Genomic DNA, 19,526 nt, shown 5'->3' with positions numbered 1-19,526 from the left:
TGGATTAATACACATAGCCGCTGGTAATTTTCATCAAGTATGCTGAAAAAAAATGTTTTTTTTTCTACCTTACATAAGAGGACAAGTCCTTTCAGCCATCTCAGATGGGCGTGGCTGGTGAGACTGAGACCAATGACTCCCATAAACTCTGCTTCTGTACATGGCTAATTAGTTACATAACACTGTACATAAAGCTTAGAAAGGTAACAGAATGTGGTCAACTTGTTTAAATGAAAGTCCGGTTTCATAGTGCACAAATGTAGAATCTTCAGATGTTCAGTTGCTGAGACGCCCAGTATTGGCGGTAGTAGTCGGCCGTCCAGTACCCCAGTCTACAGTATATAGGCTGGTGATGGGTCATAGCCTCTCACCTAAAAGTCCCCCAGGCCAGGGTCAAAACCAAAAATACAAGGCGTCATATACTGGACAGAAAAAATATACCCGGTGATAGAAGACCCTAACAAACCTATACTATGTTCTTGGGAAATATGGGAAGGAGTAACAAGAATTGGTACAAAGGGATGCAGCATATCCTACATGGGACACAAGAATACACACAAAAGGGAAAGGAGGTTGGAGTAAATTTGCTGCAGGCTACAATTAGTTCCCATAAGCAGTGCAGGTAGTGGGTGGCAAAGGTAAGGAAGAAGCAGCAGGCATTGCTGCGAGATGCAAACAACATAGAATCAAAACCACCCCTAGACTTAGAGTAGATGGGAAGGTGAGAAGAAGCAGAAGCTGACAACATGAAAGTATGAATGCTGTGGCAAGGCAGTGCCTACACTTTGCCTTAAAAATATCTCCCCTGTGGACCCCCCCCTAGGAATGAGTTGGAGGACTTCAAAATATCCCTTAAAGCCCACCCCTTGCCAAAAAAGTTTGATGCATGAAAAGCCCTAAACATAATAAATAAAGAAATTTGACCTGGAGACATAGCCAAGCAATGGGAATAACAAAATGCAATGTACAAAATGACTGCCAAAACTGTCTGAAATGTTATACACTGCTTTTGCCCTGTGAACTAAAAAGTGTGCAAAACAAAGTGTGAGACTGCCTGAAATCTGCAAAAATCTGCTTAAAAAAAGGCAAATGAATAGTCGTGTAGTAGCCCAAAAGGAAAAAAATCACACCTTTATTTTAAAAATTAGCCAAAAGAATACAAATGAATAGATGGGTTTTATTTCCTGCTAGAAACCACTAGAGCATGCAAAAGGAAACCCTTAGTGCGTACAGAAATTCCAAAGTAAAAGCAGATAAAAATGGCTCCTTGTTCATAAATAATTTCAAAAAAGGCTCAAACGGGACAAGACAAAGAATTCAAGTGGGAAAATTGAGAGTACACAAAGGGGGATCCCAGCTCTGGGAGTAGGAGCATGATGGGAATTGGGTGATGAAGGCCCCCTAACAAAACTGCTTAACAAAAAAAAGATCACTTAATGGAGGAAGTTGAAATTGCTGATAGATTCTTTGATGTGAAAGAATAGGAAAACCAGAATAAAAAAAAGAGGACAAATAACCAACATAGAAGGCTGCAAACCAAACATAAAAGATCTTAAAAACTACAGAAGTCTAAAAAGAACTGCCTCCTTAGTAAAATCTCGCAAGACTTTCTCCTTCTGAAGAGCCTCTTAAAGCACATTTTAAAACTGAGAATAATCATTTAAAACTAGTTGAGGAAGTTGGAGCCTGACATTGAAGACACTTCCATGTTAGATGAAGAAGATGAGAGGTGAAGCTTGACATTGAGCAGATGACCATCCAACAGATTCTAAACAGATGAGGCTTCAGAGGTAAATAGTAGTGGAGTTATCCTTACCAGAGGCCGTGGTAGTGGGAGAGGGATCATTTAATCCCCTGGAGAAATCATCCTCACCTGACTTGTCTGACCTTGACTGAAGGTAAAGAGGTGGGAAGAAGAAGAGGAGCCAAGAAGTTAGCTGAGAATCCAACTGAGCGCCAGCAATACTCCCCACTTTCTGTGTGGTGAATGAGCTTACTTTGTTATGTACTGTGGCCTGGTTGGGTGGAGAATTTAACAACACATGAACTAGATCTGTCCATGATGTCATCAATTTCTTGAAAATCCTGAATGAAGTTTTAGTAAGTCTCGTGGGGGAGTTTGTCAACTGATCATCTTTTGCTTCTGCTAGTGCGAGGCAACCCTTAAACCTGAAGCTTTAGTTGGTACAGAGCGCAGTAAAAATCATTGCTTGCCTGCATAGAGGCCAGAATGTGTTCCCCCCTTGTTGTTTTGTGTACCACTGCACTGTCCTACATGACGGTTGTTCAACAGAATCCTGAGATGCAAACTCCCTGATTTTGATTCTCCTTGAAAACCATTACTGTTTTCTGGACTGCTCCAGCATGTTGATATGTGATATGTAGAGCCTGTAGCCACTTGTCCCCTTGTCTGTCATCCACTCCATCATGTCAGAATGATGATGCTTCTCCATCTGTCGTTGTCGAACATCTGGCTAGGTCTCACAGGATCCCTTGTTTAGGTGACATTTAAGGCTACAAACCACCTGAAAAATTCTTTTAGCGTAGCTTTGAGTATTATTTCCCAAATCATTGCCAGCACCCAAATTTGCATTGCCATTACATTTTTGAGATTTGGATATGCCTTCCTCAGCACCAGGATACACATTGGGAAGCACCAGAATCAGAATGCCATGAACCCTAATGGTCCTTGCAGTCAATTGCAGTCCTTGCGGACTGATAGTTGATGAGATGGATTGAAAAGTGACCAGACTCTGGCATCCGGGGGTTAAAGATTCATCTGGGCCCATATATTCAATCTCACAGAGGGTACACTACTGACTTTATTTCTGCTCACAGAATTTTAGTTCATATAATATATACCATATGCCTAGGGAGCTATAGCATTACTATTATTCCAGAGAGGGTCTTAGTTTCCAATGCCTTGATAGAGCAAGGCCGTTGAGAAGCTGTAGGAAGCTATTCCTCCTTTGAGCCTGAAAGAGATCACTGGACAAGTAAGGATTGTGGCTCTCTCCTTGTGAGAGATAAACCAAAGAACGGGCACAGCAAGATCGATATACTTGAATCGCCGTAACCAAATATACTTCTGCAACTTAGCTTTATAGGCTAAAAGTACCATCTTTCTTGAACATCAGAAACTTATTTACCATCAGTCTCTTTTGAACAGGAGGTAGAAAGCTTGTTGAGATCACAAATCCAAAGTTGGGAATAGGAAAAAGTGTTGAGGAGAATAATCCAAAATTGGTCTCCGCGTTCCCCTTCTTCAGCCCCTAGTTGAATATGAGAATAAAATCCTAAGGCCCCTTTCTGATACAGGGAACTTGTGTAACTGAGAAACTTGCTTGTGAGCCTCCTTTCTTTGCCTCCTTGGAAGGTGTGGCATGCCGAAATAAAATCTGTATTGAATGGGAATGATATCCAACACCCGTTGTAATAACCGTGAACCATTTCTTCCTCCCTTTGAAGGTCTTGAATTCTTCTAAAAGGAGGCTCAACTTTGAGAAAAGGCTGGGTCCTCCTCCGGAACAGGGCTTTGCCCTGAAATCTTTGAGGCCTGACCCCTGGGTGACCCCTAAGTCTGTTCCAGAAGGAAGATTACTCTGTGCCCTCTGAACCTTGAACCTCCCTAGACTACCTAAGAAGGACTCCCCCCCCCCACCGTCTAGACCTACCCTAGACTGGGAATTTCTGCAGGATATGTCCACCTTAGCTAAGCACTTTCTACTAAACTGCAAATGCTGCACTCTTTAAAAATCTTTAACAGTTGCATAGACTCTGCTTTGTCTTCCATTTCTGCTTCAAACTGCTTTCCAACAACAACAAAACATACTAAATAAAGGAAAAGGGCATCCCTTGTCCTTGTCTTCTGCAGCTAAATTCTGATCAGCTTTCACAGGGCATGCCTGCAGAACAAGAAACACATAGCAGCCTCGGGGAGATGCTTACACAGCAAAAACAACCATGCAAAGAATGCTTGCCCACTTTCAGACACACATGGCAAAACAGCACAACTCTTTACTCTCAATTCCTTCCGTAAGCATCCCACCTTAGATTTTAATTGTGCTGAGGAGATAATTCGATTTTTTGATGTGAAACTGACAATTCTTCAGATTCTGGCTGGCTGGGAGAGTGGAAGGAAGTATATCTCCCTTTTCCCACACCTATCCAAAGCCCTTGCCTCTATCAATAACTTTTTTTTTTTTAAACACACAGAGGCCTTGGTCCCCCCTTGGACTCTTAAACAATTTCTTACTCCGCCCTTAACACCTTAAAATCGGCAGAATATTCGGGCTATCACCTATAAGCAAAAACAGGGCAGTCAGGGAAGGAAAGAGTCAAACAATCTTCAGCCACATTCAAGCAAAAACCAATCTTCCACCACATTCCAAACAAGGGAGAAAAAGCCTTTTAATGGAATCAGAGTAATCAGGGCCTTCTGAGCTCAGAGTCTCAACACTTTCCTGGTCTCCCTCAATCCTCATGGAATCAGGAGTCTGAATCCTCATGAGGGAGAGGAGAGGTAAAATCAGAAATCTCAGGAGGAGATCAGCAAGAGAATAAGTCATCCCTGAAAGTCGTGGAAAGGAGACCAAAAAACCTCAGACACTGTTCAAAACTATCAAACTTGCCTGTTCAAAACTATCAAACTCGGTTCACCTAGGCCTCTTATCAATCATATTAATCAAATCTTCTATAGTTTTTAAATACATTTCCATTTTAGGCAGAGAACCACTGGGAGAAGAACCGAAGAACTAGAAGAAAGCCCCCCTCTCAGCTGAACTGGAGAGGCTCAGAGGAAGAAGGAACTAAGAGGGAAGAAGGGAGAAGAGAGGAACCTGAGAGGCCAGGTCCCCCTCTGAAGCCCCTCATCCTGTAACAGTAAAGTTTCTGCCTGAGACTCCATGGAAACTCTTCCTGAAACCTCTGGGAAACTCCTGCCTTCGAAGAACCACGCCTGGACTGCCGTTCGACTGACAACCCTAGACAACGGTTCAGGCTCTTTTTGTCCTGTTTTTGTCCTTGGCTGCTTGGGCGGCGGACGCATTTTATAATAGCAGCGGCTTCTTAAGCACTAACCTGGCCAACACAACCTAACCTCCTCCTCTTATGTCGTTTAGATGCAGAAGCTAGCACACCAACCAACAACGTCCAACTCAGGCAAACAAGCACACAAGGTAAGGTAATCCTATGGTATGAGGTTTCTGTCAAATACAAAATACACACATTCACTACATTTCTTTCGGTTTAACAAAGAGGCAAGAAAAAACAAAGAAAAACCATCCCCAGCAGTAACTCTGTTAACTCCTCTTGGGTCTGACTGAAGCCCGGGAAAAGTTCAAACGATTGCCAGCCTGCACACTGCAAAACTGCTTCTGCATCCCGTCGGCAAAAAGAAAAAAAAAAGAAATATGGGTCATGCGCTGCGCGTTTAGTACCCCTGGACTGGCTGTCCCCTGCGTGCGCCCTCCGTGCCGACGCCTATCTTTCCTTCGGGCCGACTGGACGCGGACTATACCCAATAGTAAGGACTGCAGCAATGGGGAACGAAGAACATCTTCTTAATCTACACCACTTTATGAGATGCATAATTCAGATTCACTTAACTGGACAATGTGTTAACATAAATGCACAGCTTGTTGTCCATATTAACGATGATTGTAAATTTCTAAAACTAAAAACAGTTAAAAATGCATGCGTACCTGCTCTGTGCTTTGGAGTTCCAGCTTCATTTTCTCCATGGTCTCTTCTAGAGGCCTTATCTGTGCCTGTAACTGTTAGAGAAACATTCAAAATTATGAAATAGATGTGCTTTAAAATATGCTCACAATTACTTCCAAAATGCTGTCACTTTGTTCTAAACAAACATACAGATTTGTTTTGCTGCACCTCATTAAAACATCCATGCATTTATGAACCAACACGCACAGGCAGTGACATATGGCTATGTAGGGCAGGGGTGTAGCTAGGATTTGCAGAACTGTAAACGACCTTCTAGAAAGCCCCCTCCCACACACACACACACCTCAGACAATGCACATATCTAGAGATCATGTCTTTTCAGTACTGTTAATTCTGTTAAACAGCTCACCCTGCAATTAAACAAAATATAGACCAAATGGGGGGAGGGTAAAAGTAAAACTTAAAAAGCATATACTGGGACATACTTGGTGTAGAGACTACATAAACTGGCCTTGTTTTCTGTGCATGCAAAGCAGTGCACTCATGGTGTCTTTCAGATGAGATTATGTGTTTTTGCCAGGATTAATGGTAAACTCTCCTTCCTTCATTTCTCTCACTTTCCTTGCACTTGCTCTCTATCCCCTCTTTCTTCCCATCTGTTACTCTCTCACTTTGTACTTACCTGTATATATACATATAGATACAAATAAAGTCCAACTGCACCTACAACTTAAGCTCAGTCCATGGGTATGTGGCTTTCTATGTGGAAAACGTTAGAGTAAGCCTTGTACACATTGGCTCTCAAATTGAAAAACTGACTTTTCATTTATCACTATATTCTTGTTCTGATGATTTTTGTAACTAGGATATTATATGCACACCGTTTTCACTTTTTATCATGTAAAGCCACATACTGAAACAAAGCTTTTTATTTTTAACACTATGATTTGTATATTTATTTAAAATTTAGTTTACTTTCCACTTAACTCTCATAGAACTCTGATCTAAGTGGGATATTTTCATTGTCAGGCCCCAGTGGCCTAATGGATAAGGCATTAGCCTCCTAAGCCAGGGATTGTGGGTTTGAGTCCCATCTGGGGGGATGATATAATCTTGATACAAGTGATAAAAGAAATGATGGCAACTATATAATGCCATCATCATAACTGACAATGTTCTAATTGCTAAACCAGCAATATTAAAGCTACAATACAGGACTGAGTTAAGGTGTATATACAAAAAATGTATGATATATAAAATTTTACTCAATGGGAAAAGGAAGGAGTGGTAAAAACCAGAAGGGACGATGAGAAAGGATTTGTTTTGGTAGAGAGGTAGGTAGGAAGAGGAGCAGAGTGCAGAACAACACTGGGAGGGTAAGAGTTCTGGGGTTAAGAATGAAGTACATGTTTAGCTTGAGTAGGGTCCTAGGAACACAAGGTAGGCAAGTCAGAGATGATTTAGGATATGGCTTCTTTAATGTAGCACTTAAAAGGTGGCTTCTTTGTAAAGAAAAGTTTTTAGTTGGTTACAAAATTAGTGGTAGGATACTGAATGAATTATTTTAATTGGAAGAATCCCATACACAGGGGCTTCAGATATTTAAATATGAGTTTGGAGGAGGGGACTGGACACAACTCTCTCTCACACCCTTTGGCAAAATATGCCAATGAATGGCACAAGCTCGATCACCACTAGTCAAAGCATAGCTATGCAGCGTGCAGCATGGGGCACAGACTACACAAGGAAATGGCTTTGAAGGCTTTGGCAATGCCCAGCCTCTGAGTCACTTCCCTTTGCCTCACACCCTGACTTTGGTCTAGGATCACAACAGTGATCCAGTACTGCAAATGTTATTGTTGGCCTCATTCAAAACAGGTCATCTTTTCATTTTTTACTCCTTATGTGGTCAGAAGGGTCTAGAATATGTGATCGAAAAATAATTTAAGCGAAAGGGATTTAATATCGAAATGCACTTCATCAAGCTGTTGATAGTGAAATCCTGGTACAGTGGAGTTTGGAAAATTTGCCCTTTCCTCACTGTAGTGCGATCTTGGAGTTGGTATATTTAATTAGGGGGGGTGCAGCTTCCCACAAGACTGAGTTTGATGAAGTGCATTTTGATATTAAATCCTGTTCACTTAAATTATTTTTCAATCATGTAATATAGACCCGGACAGAAGACCAAAAGGATGGATTTGACACTTTAGGTTGTAAACATTCACCAAGCAGTAAAATACGGTTGCACAAGTCCTATTTACCTATAATATTAGATGTTTACAGAACACACTACTTTACTGGCATAGGGATTAGTAGTGCCCTGCTACCCTTCGTCTGGCAGTCAAACTCAGAGCTCCACCCAATGCTTGTCTGTAGGTGTGATGGGCCAATCATCTGGCAGTACAGGGACTGCCTTTCAGTTTTCTATAGTCCAGCAAGAATGAAGATGAAAACACAAGCTTTGTGAACATATATTGTTCCAAACCAAAAGCCACACACACACACACACACACACACACACACACACACACACACACACACACACACACACACACACACACACACACACACACACACACACACACACACACACACACACACACACACACACACACACACACACACAACACAAGGGCTGCTCAGCATAACTCAATGGCAATGCCAACAACAAACTATGTACACCCAATGAAGAAGGATGGTTGGCTGGTACCACTAGTACGCCAGTACATTCTTCTTATCTACTGTTAACAGATAAGTAGGGCTTGCGCCACTGTACTATGTTCAACAACACACGACCTTACTGGCACATGGGTGGATTTCCAAAGCTTACCCTACCTGACAGGAGGAAAGATAATGGTCAAGGATGTCCTTGAGAACAGTCCCAGTGAAGCTTCCTCTGGATTTAGAAAAGGCATCCAGCCTGTAGTGCTTCGTAAAGGTATAGACACAGTTGGGCAAGTTGCTGCCTCTAGAATAGTTCTAGACTACACTCCTTTCCAATCCACCACTGCAGAGGAAAAGGCCATGGAGTGCACCTTTACCTTGCTGGATTCACCTTGCCAAGGTGGGCATAACAAAAAACAATAACAGATGGCAACCAATGAGCAATGGTTTGCTTAGAGACAGGTTGAACTTTCTTAGCCCCTGTGTTGGAAATAAAAAGCTTTTCAGCCTTCCTGAAGAGTTTCACTCTGTCAAGGTAGCACCTGAGCAGCCAATGCACATCCAAGATCTAAAGTTCCCTCTTCCCCCTTATTCTTGGGTTCTGGGAAGAACACAGGGAGGCTAACTTTTTGAGACCACTTTTGGCATGAAACAGGGATTAGTGTGTAACACAAACCTATCTCTGTGGAAAATCAGGTAATGTTATCCCACCATGAGAGCTTGCAGTTGTCAGAGTAATAAGTAAAACAGTTTTCCATGTTAAGAACTTAAGATCAGCCTGAGTGGTTAGTTCGAAAGATGGTAAGGTGAATAGTTCACAAACACAGCTGAGATCCCATGAAGGAGGAATTTGCTTGCAAGGCTGTTTCGTATGCAATACTTCTTTCATAGACTGTTTTACAAAAAGAAAAATGGAGGGTCCACTTGCAAACAAGCAGAAGGGGCTGCTACATGCACCTTAATGGACACATATGATAAAGCCACCCTGAAGTAGCTCACACAAACATTTCAAGACAAGAGAGGTTAACCTCTGTTCTCATCTGGGCACCACTTAGAAAACCCCATCCATACTTAAAACATAAGAATTTCTAGTAGCAAGTTTCCTGGCCTCCTTTAACACTTGCTGCACATTGTCATGAAACAAGTACCTACAAGGATTCAAGACTGAATCCATCACAATGTCAGTTGTATTTACTCTAAATTGGGTTGCACCACTCATCCCAGAGATTGTATGAGCAACTCCAGTGTGTGAGGAAGTCTGTGCTAACTGCCCTTAGTCAATACCATTAGAAGAGAGAAACAAGACAGCCAAGGCCAATAGGGGGTCACCACAATGATCTTTGGCATTTCTTTCTGAACCTTCGGAAGTACCTTGTGAATTAGGAGAAACAGTGTAAACTCATACAAGAACATTCCTGTCCAATGGAAGAAGAATGTGTCTGCATTCCAAGCACAACTGTAAGAGATGTCTTGAACAGAGCTTTTCCAGCTTTCTATTATGAAAGGAGATAAGATCTACGCAATATGTTCCCCCACATCTGGACTAGATCCTGGAACACAACTGCCTTGAGATGCCACTTGTGCGAGCCTGCCCAGGATTTGCTTAGTCTGTCTGCCACAATGTTTTGTTCCAATGAGATATATGGTGCTTGAAGTGTCAGAGAATGTAGTAAAGCCAGCTCCCAGGTCAACACTGCCAACCGTCACAGAGAGTATGACCCTGTGCCCCCTTCTTTGTTGAGGTATCACATCATTGTTGTGCTGTCTGTAACTACAAGAAAGGATCTGGAGTCCATAGGTAGTGAAGGACTTTTAAGGTGTGTTTCACCACCACCATTTCCTTGATATTTGTGTACTTCTGTGCATCCTTGGAATCGCAGGATGGTCTATACTTGCACTCCCACTGATGACACTTCCCAAGCAAAGTCGGATGAATCTGTCTGGAAAGACTGTCAGAACAGGTGGGAGAAAGGGAAGTTCTGGACAGATACTCAGCTGTCCTCTCCACCACTGTAATGCACATCTGACTGAGGGGCAGCATTGGCAAATGGGATTCTGGGAATGTAGGCACTGGGTCTACCAATTTCAGACATACCACTGAATTTTCTTCATGTGGAAATGGGCCAGTGGTATCATGAGAATCATGGATGCCATCAGTCTTAAAATATTTAGGAATTCTCTTGCAGAGGCAATATTCCCCCTGGAGAACTACTGAAACACTGTGTGGCAAGACAAGATCTTGTCATTGGAAAGAAAGCCATTATTTTGTTGGTGTTGACTAAGCACCCCAGGAAGATAACTCTTTTTGAGGGTGTCAGGCACAACTTCTGAAGGCTCAACTTGAATCCTACCTGGACAGTAAAGTCAACACCTTTTCTAATGATCCCAAACACCTGGATAAAGGGTCTGCACAGATCAGCAAGTCATCCAAGTAAGGAATGATGTGAATGCCAAGAGTCTGACAGTGAGCCACTACTGTAGTATGGCATTTGGTAAACAATCAAGGTGCACTGGCAAAGGGCAATGCAGAGAACGTACAGCTGTGTACAAGCTTACCATAACAGCACATGCCCTTCTCTTCACTGCTGCAGTATTTCTCACCTTAGTCATCTCCTGCCAAGGATAGCCCAACTTCCTGCCAGTATACCAAAGCCTTTAGATCTTGTAAGTGTTGCATGTCAAACACATGCTCCCTGTACAGGACCGTAGGGCAGAAAGGTGATGTACGGACATAATTACCCAGAAATGAATTGCCCCAGTAGAAAAGAGTCTCAATTGAACAAGAGAGGTGATCATACCTCTCAACCTGGACACAAAAAATCTGGACAAAGGCCCATGAGAAATAGGTACAAATCTGTACGCTGATTAACATAAAATTTGCATACATAATTATTTAACTCCACCCCTCCAATCTGAAACTGTAGGATACCAATGTTCAAATGTAAATTGAAGAACAAAAAATATTAAACAAAATATAAACGAAACAATAGTGTTTTATTTATATTAACATTTGAACTTATATCAAACTTTGAAGTTGTGTAAAACTAAAATGCTATTTTCTTTTATAAAAATCAAATTAACTGCTTCTACCTATAAACATTTATTTGCATGTGCTGTGGTGGTAGGTTTACGTTAAGGTGAGAAATGATTTACAGTCACATTGTTACAGTTGCAAGTTTGTCTTTGGGTAATGTCTAGTAGTGCAGAGATTAATGTTATTTTAGAAAAATAATGCACACAAACGCGTAAAAAAGCAACATCAGTGGGTCTGCAAAGATACAATATGGATCTACCTTTAATATTAATTAAAACATCACATTTGATCTGTTTCCATTTAGTAGTAGCAACACTGAAAATCTCCTCTGTCCTGGTGTTCACTCACTGCTGTACATAAGAGTTATCATCCAAACTGACCAGCACAAGTAACTTAAAAGAAATATTTTTATGGGTTTACGACACTAACTGTAACACTCGACTCACCATATTGCTCAACTATTTGCCTTAAATTCATGTACTAGACTACATTCTCTGGAATTGTAACTTGTTTCAATATACATGAGGTAAGTTTGGCATAATGGTTAAGGTTTTCACTTCATAAGCACAAGGTGCAGGGTCTGATTTTGATCTCAGGTTGCTGGCTAGGCTTAAAATAGAGCTTCAGAGCAGTTAGCCTGTTATTCTATAAACCTATTTACCCAATATTTGATGGAATAAAGCGGATAATGAATGAAATCAGTGAGTGTACCACACTTGTACACCATTTCCTTCTCAAACTTAAAAGAAGATTTGCACTGCAAATACTGACAGGAACTGACCAAAATCCATCAGAAATATCAAGAACACAGAAAGTGTTAGCACCCAGTAACAGCTTTTTACCAGTTCCTGGAAAGAAATATATTAAGTTATGAAAGGAATAACTTTGTTGGGGACTTTATCATCACACACACACACACACACACACACACACACACACACACACACACACACACACACACACACACACACACACTTTAGAGCAAATTCTGCACTGCAAATTCTATTGTTGTAATTTAAAGTGATCATTGATCATTCATTACAAATACATTTTCTTCTTCAGAATCATGCAGTATCACGTGCAACTAGTACCATTATGAGGTCTGCACTTTTGTCTTATCTACCACTAAATTTTATCCAAAACCCCTTTATAACACAGGACCAGTCTTCTTCATAACCTGAAACATTAGGAAAACAAATAGAGCATTAAATTTATTACAAAGCTTTGACTATAATTGTACCGCAATTTAATAACCTAAACTATTCTTATACCAGGCTGCTCAGAAAAGTAAGACTGAAGCATGGAAGTGGGTTCCCTTCTGTTTCTACAAGGAACCATCTCTGCTTTTTTTTATGTTTATTTTTTTCTTTTTAAATGGGCATGTGTATATGTGGGGAAAGGGCAATACATACATTATAAAAAAATGTTGCCATAGCCAGGTCACTACAATATGTGGTTAACATCTGATGGTCATTTTTTAAATGCAGGTTAGGTTTGCTGTTTCTTAAAATCTGACAGAATGCCAGTTTGCACAGTCATGCTTTGAAAATGGCGTGTTTTACCCGTATTACCAACATCTACTGTCTGCACCACAAAATATTACTTGCTCTACCAGATCGCATCACGTTTCAAGTGTTTTACATGTAGTAATCATGCTGTACTACAGCAATTAAGAAACGTTAGTGTGACAAAACCTTTTCAATGCGGAACCGCAAAAAATATAGACTTTTAGACTGAAAACGAGGAGAGCATTCCTCGTAATGAGGTATCCTTGAGAAGTATTTACAATTTAATTTGCAACTTACATCTGTTCTATTCTTTTCTGCTTTCTCAGTCCACTTGCAAAAGAGACAAAGTAGAAAGATTCGTATTGCTGGAACTTGGAACGTGGTACTACGGATGGTTAAGAACAGCAGACGCTGGAAGCTAAAGCTAGCTAGCAAAGTATCAAACTCTGCATTTCCACTGTGCAATAAAAACTTCACCTGCATTTGAGATTTTAACAAAACAGTGTTCAAATGTCCACATGGCAGTTTAGTCAAACAGTACCCACTTAAAACATTTTGTTACTCTGCTGTTTCAGTGCATGGACAGCTTTATGATACCATTTCTATACGATAGTCGGCCAGCCATTGGGTAAGCACCTTTTGCTGTTTAGCAAATTAGATGTTTCTATAGTATAACATAAGCTCATAAAACCAAGATGACCGGCACAAGTATTTTTGACGTGCATGCAGGCTAGCATATGCTGCATCTCTTATTTCTGTACTTCCAAAGTAATGCAAGCATGGAGCAGTGTTCGCAGTGCTACAAACTTTTAATTACTGTACATGGAATGTAAAAGTTGAATTTAGCTACCTTTCTATCAAGTATCAAGGCATTTGCTATTTTACATGGCATATAGAAAGAGGGGCAGGTAGTAGTCTTAAACAATTTTTTTTTTTTTTTTTAAACTTACATTGATATCAAGCTGCCGGAGAAAGCACATTTCTTCATCCTGATGCTACAGACAGTGTGGTGGTAGACGGTGTTGTCTGACTGTCTGTCCTGTCCCCTCTCAGCCTCTATGCACTACACTACTCTGCAGAACTTAAATTGGATAATGTGAACAGCTCTGCTTGATGCTCGCTGCTGTTACTCACTCAATTCAAATTTGACAACCAAATGGTCCGGGTCTCCGAGTTTGATGCCAACAGGCAGTCACGAAGCTGATGTCATCACTCATGCCCCTGCACTCTGATGATATTGCAGGACGCTTGATGACATCAGCAATAAGTTAAAATTATAAATAAAAATTTAAAAAAATCGGGAAATGAAAGGGCCACTCAGAAATTTGTGGCACCCCATTATTTTGGCCTCAAAACCAGTAAATACTGAGTAATTCAGTATGGTTAAGAGATTTGGAGGTTATGCACATCCAGAAGGAAAAATACACATGGAGAAGGAAAACCTTTGGTCAGAACGGGAATAAAAACTAAAACCAAAAAGAAAAAAAAGGGGTTGGAGAGAGGAAGTGAATACTGCAACAGTGAAGAGAAAGACACCTACTTTTATGGTAAGATTTTACACAACTGTACTATGTCCTTCTACATCACTGTTGCACTATTCTTCACCTTAGGGAGAGTACAAAGCTCAAGAAAAAGACTGGGAGGAGGAAGGCTGGGAAGAACCCTCAAAAAGCCCATGCAGAATGGCTCTTGTAAAACCTGCTCTGGTCCTAGAAACCATATCAAATTTATAATGTTGAGTAAAGGTATGCATTGAAGACCAAGTAGCAGCTTCAAGGATGGAATTGGTGTCCAACCCCTTGAAGAATGCACCAGAAGAGCCAACAGCCCTTATAGAATGAGCTCTAATGGAAGTACACAGACATTTGCCATGAAAAGAATAAAGGAAAATGGCCTTAGATATCCAGGAGATGGTTTGTTTAGAAACAGCCAAACCCAATGTTCTGGGATGAAAAGAAACAAAAAGTTGGTCAGACTTTTGAATGGCCTTAATTTTATCCAAATAACACCAGAGTTGTCTGTGTAAATCCAAAATATGCAGGACCTCTCACTAGCAGACTGAGAAGAAAAAAAGGGAGTTGTACTGCCTGATTCAACGGCAAGTCATTGACCACCTTGTGCACAACAGGACTTGTAGAAAAGGGCACCCTGTCCCTGTGAAAAACCAAAAAAGGGGGATTGCCACAGGTGCCTGATGATCAGAAACCCTCAGAGCAGAAGTAAGAGCAAGCAATAACACAGTCTTTCAGGTACAACGTTGCAGAGAAGCTGAAAAGTACAGTTGTGTACACTTACCATAAATGTAGATGTTAGAGTGTATTCACTGTTGCAGTCATCACACTTGGGTTATCCTGCCAGGGGTAGCCCTCAGTCGGCTCGAATACCAGAGGCTTAGTATTTCTGCGTCGGTTGCTGTTGCTCCAGGACTGACGTTAGGTCGTCAGTGGTATAAAATCAGGCAGCTGACACCATTACATCAGTTTTTCTTACCCCAAATGTCAGGAGCCCCCAAATAGGGAGCTAGGTTATGGTGGAAGACCACTACCAGTAGCAAGTAAATACCAAAAATCCCTGTAATGAGTGAGGAAGAGAGAGAGAGAGAGATAGATAAAGGGAATGGAGGGTGGGAAACCAGGACTGCAACAGTGAATACACTTGAACATCTACATTTATGGTAAGTATACACAAACTGTACTATGTTCTTTGTGTTTCACTGTTGCAGTCATCAGACTTGGGTTGATTCCCAAAGCTGAAGAAAAGGGTGGAGGCAGTCAAGAAGACTGGGGGCTGGCTAGGATGCCCTGCAATACTGCGGTTGCAAAGCCTGCCCTGGATTTGGAGAAGATAGGCAGGTGGTAAAGCTTGGTGAAGGTATGAACAGAACTCCATGTTGCATCCTCCAGGATGTCCCTGGTAGGGACCCCTCTGAGAAAAGCTGCAGAGGTGGAGGTTGTCCTGGTGAAATGTGTCCTGACCCCCTTAGGGGATGGTTTCCTGTGGTATTTGTAGAAATGGATACATTGTGCTATCCATTTGGAGACTGTTTGGATATGGCCTTGCCCTCTGCCCCTGCTGCAAAGCTGACTAGCAATTGGTCAGTTTTCAGTTTTCTTAAAAGATTTAGTCCTATCTAGGTAGAATCCGAGGTGTCTGTGCACATCTAGAGAATGCAGAATCTTTTCCCCCTTGTTTTGTGGGTTAGGGAAAAAGGTGGGCAAATGAATAGCTTGGTTGAGAGCCACACTGGACACCACTTTAGGCATGAAAGTTGGGGGTTAGTCCGGAGGGAGACCCTGTCAGCATGAAAAAAAGATGAAGGGCTCTACTGCCATGAGTGCTTGTAGCGCTGAAACTCTTCTAGCTGAAGGGATGGCCAGAAGCAAGGCAGTTTTCCAAGAGAGGAATTTTAACTCTGCTGAAGCAGCAGGCTCAAAAGGGGTAGTGTGAGCTTTTCCAACGCAAAGTTATGGTCCCAAGCTGGGGTAGGAGCTCTTCTGGGTGGCCTTAAATTGTTGGCCCTTCTTCGGAACGGTTTAATGACAGGGTGAGAAAAGAGAGGTGGCTCTATGCTTTAATGAGCAGAGATGGCAGAGGCATGAATTTTAATGGAAGAGAAGGATAGGCCCCTGTGTAGTAGGTCTGCTAGGTAATCCAGGATGAGAGGTAGGGAGGGCTGTGCTGTTGTAGCTCCTTTAGCCTGGATCCAGGTGCAATACCTTTTCCACTTGTCGGCATAGGATTTTCTAGTGCTGGGGAATCTGGCCTCACGTAGAACATCCAGGACTTGCTTGCTTGTTTAGACTGGCAACTGGAGGAGAGGTCAGGGAATAAAGCCAGGCTGCCAGGTTCAGGGTCTGCAATTGTGGATGCATGAATTCACTGTTCTGCTGGGAAAGAAGAGTTAGGATCTGAGGTAGGTGCCATGGTGGCAGGGGTGACAGACTGCGCAGCAGTGGGTACCAGTACTGGTATGGCCAGTCTGGGGCAATCACGAATGTCTTGGTTTTTCCTCTCTTATTTTGAGTAGTACCCTTGAAAGCAGAGATAGAGGGGGAAATGCATAGATTGAGAGGATTACCCATTGGAAGGATAGGGCATCCTCTTTCCAGGCCTTGCTGTGAGGTTCCCTGATGCAGAATTTGCTGACCTGGTGATTGTTGTGGGAGGCAACGAGGTCCACCTTCAGGGTGCCCCATTTCTGGGTTACAAGGTTGAAGGTGTGGTCTAGCTGTCACTCGTGTGAGTCCAGAAGACTTCTGCTTAAGTTGTCTGCCAGAGAGTTTTGGGAGCCTGGCAGGAATTGTGCTTGCAGGTGAATTTGCATGGCTGAAGCCATGTGCCAAAGCGTCATGGCGAGCCTACAGAGGGGATAACAGTGAGTTCTTCCCTGCTTATTGATGCACCACATCACTGTAGTGTTGGTCTGTTTTGATCAGTAGAGGCCCCGGGGAGAGTGGGGGTCTGAAAGCTGTCAAAGCGTGCTGAACAGCTAGCATCTCTTTTTGGCTGATGTGCATATGTACTTGATTTGGGCTCCAGTGGCCATGAATGCATCTGCTGTCCAGGTGTGCACCCCAGGCATAATCTGATGCATCTGTGGTTAGGGTCTGGGTGGCGTGGAGTTGTGAGAAGGGAAGACCCTTGTTGTGGTTGTATGTTGCTGCCCACCAAAGAAAATCTTTCCTTTGACAGGGTAATACAGGTATGACAGTTTCCAGATCCTGAGAGTGTTGACACTAAAGGCTTTTTGGGTACCATTGAAGTTTCCTCATATGCAGTCTGGCATATGAAATGAGTAGAATGCAGGAGGCCATGAATCCTAGTGCTTACAGGATTTTCTTTGCAGATGACTGGGTTTTGTTGGCTAGTTGAGAGAAGTAGCCTGTAGGATAGGCTTGTTTTTCTGAGGTAAGGAATGCTATCTGGGAAGCTGTGTCCAGGCTTGCTCCCAGGAATACAATTTTCTGAGTGGGTACTAGTTTGGATTTCTTTCCGTTTATAGTGTACCCCAGGGAGGTCAGTAGGTGCTTTACAAAGGTCAGGTGCTGTAACAGCTTTTCCTGACTGTCTGCCTGAATCAGACAGTCATCTAAGTAGGGGTAAATTTGAATATTCCTTTGTCTACAAAAAGCAATGGCTGGAACCAGGCATTTTGTGAAAACTCTGAGAGCAGTGGATAAGCCAAAGGGAAGCGCAGAGAACTGAAAGTGCATAGATCCTGCTCTGAAACTGAGATATTTCCTGCAGGAATCCGTGATTGGGATGTGTAGATAGGCCTCTTTTAGGTCTAGGGTGGCTAACCAAGCATCCTTGGATATCATAGGAAGAAGCTGCTGGAGGGAGAGCATTTAGAATTTTGGTATCACCAGGAAGGTGTTTAGAATTGATAGATCGAGGATTGGGCGCCAGATGCCCTCTTTTCTGGGTACCAGGAAAAGCTTGGAATAAAAACCTTGGCCTATCTGGTCTGCTGGAATAGGCTGTATTGCCTTCATGGAGAGCATGGAATGGACTTGGTTTTGTGCCCTGCCTACTGGTTTGGAGGAAGATCTGGGAACCCTTTTGAGGTAGGTAGTGTGTGGAAATAAAATTTGTATCCCTGAGACAATGTTGAGAACCCATCTGTCGTTGGTGATAGGCCCAGTTTTTGGCATGGGAGGAGAGTTTTCCTCCTAGGGGCACAAGCAGGTGGGCAGAGGTAAGGGGTGGAGGTGTAAAGTCATTGTGAGTTCTTTACATAAGGGGGTGGCTTAGCACTCCCTGTTTTTGAAGTGGTGGAACTCCATTGCTTAGATCTCTGCATTTCCTGGGACTGCTGTCTGGGGGGGGGGGGTTCTGCTTCCCATAGGACTTGTCTGAGCTGGTCTTGAGGGTGCCAGAAAGGACCACTGCTTGGAGGGGTAATGACTACTGAACCTCGGAGGCTGGACCTGCAAGAAGTCTAACTGTCTGCATAGATTTAGCTTTTTTTCCATCTTTTTTAAGACCTCTTCTGCCTTGGTGCCAAACAAATTGTCTTTGTTCAATGGTGCGTCCAATAGTTTTGATTTGACATGATCTGGCAAGGTCTGTTCCTTAAGCCAAGCATATATACACAAACCACAGGATGGAAAACCAAATCAACACACCACGCCATATTTACCACACATGCAAGCTCAGCATTTTATACTCATACATTCATAAAATAACTGAATAATCACAAGATTAATTGCATATAATTAATTCTAATTAAATCTAATTAAATATAAATTACAATACCCATTCAGCATGTAAACACTAAGACATTCCATTTTAAAGTGCCATGCTCTAAGATAACTAAGCTAAAGTTTATCTCATAAATAGCATCTCATGTTACCAAACTCTTGTACCTCTAAATAACTGCAGTTATATATAATAATATTGTATTTAAATAATACATATGTTGAAAACTTCAGTATTAAACAATACAGATTGAAAAGCTTACAAAAAACAGAACAAACAGGACAAAGAAATCATGTACATTCCAACTCTGTCTACCCTTACCCAATATTTAAATTTATATCAAGATTTAATCCCCTTGGGTGAAGAATACCAAAACTGATGAAGCATTTAGTTTCTAACCATGTCAATTTATTTATAAATTTATCCCCTTGGCAATA

At 42.0% G+C, this 19,526-nt stretch overlaps 1 protein-coding gene across 1 annotated transcript in view; it reads right to left on the bottom strand.

The window, feature by feature from the left end:
• The window catches only part of RRBP1 (ribosome binding protein 1), a gene marked incomplete in the record, with an annotated part of 1,023,325 nt that overhangs the window by 285,737 nt on the left and 718,062 nt on the right, over nt 1–19,526 (bottom strand). Inside the window, 1 exon segment of the mRNA XM_044056904.1 lies at nt 5,703–5,774. Within this exon segment, the coding sequence (XP_043912839.1) occupies nt 5,703–5,774 (72 nt within the window).

This window comes from Protopterus annectens, chromosome 1.part2, assembly GCF_019279795.1.
Source record: "Protopterus annectens isolate FY-2018-M chromosome 1.part2, PAN1.0, whole genome shotgun sequence".
Classification (NCBI taxonomy): domain Eukaryota; kingdom Metazoa; phylum Chordata; order Ceratodontiformes; family Protopteridae; genus Protopterus; species Protopterus annectens.
This window is presented reverse-complemented; position numbering and strand designations above follow the sequence as displayed.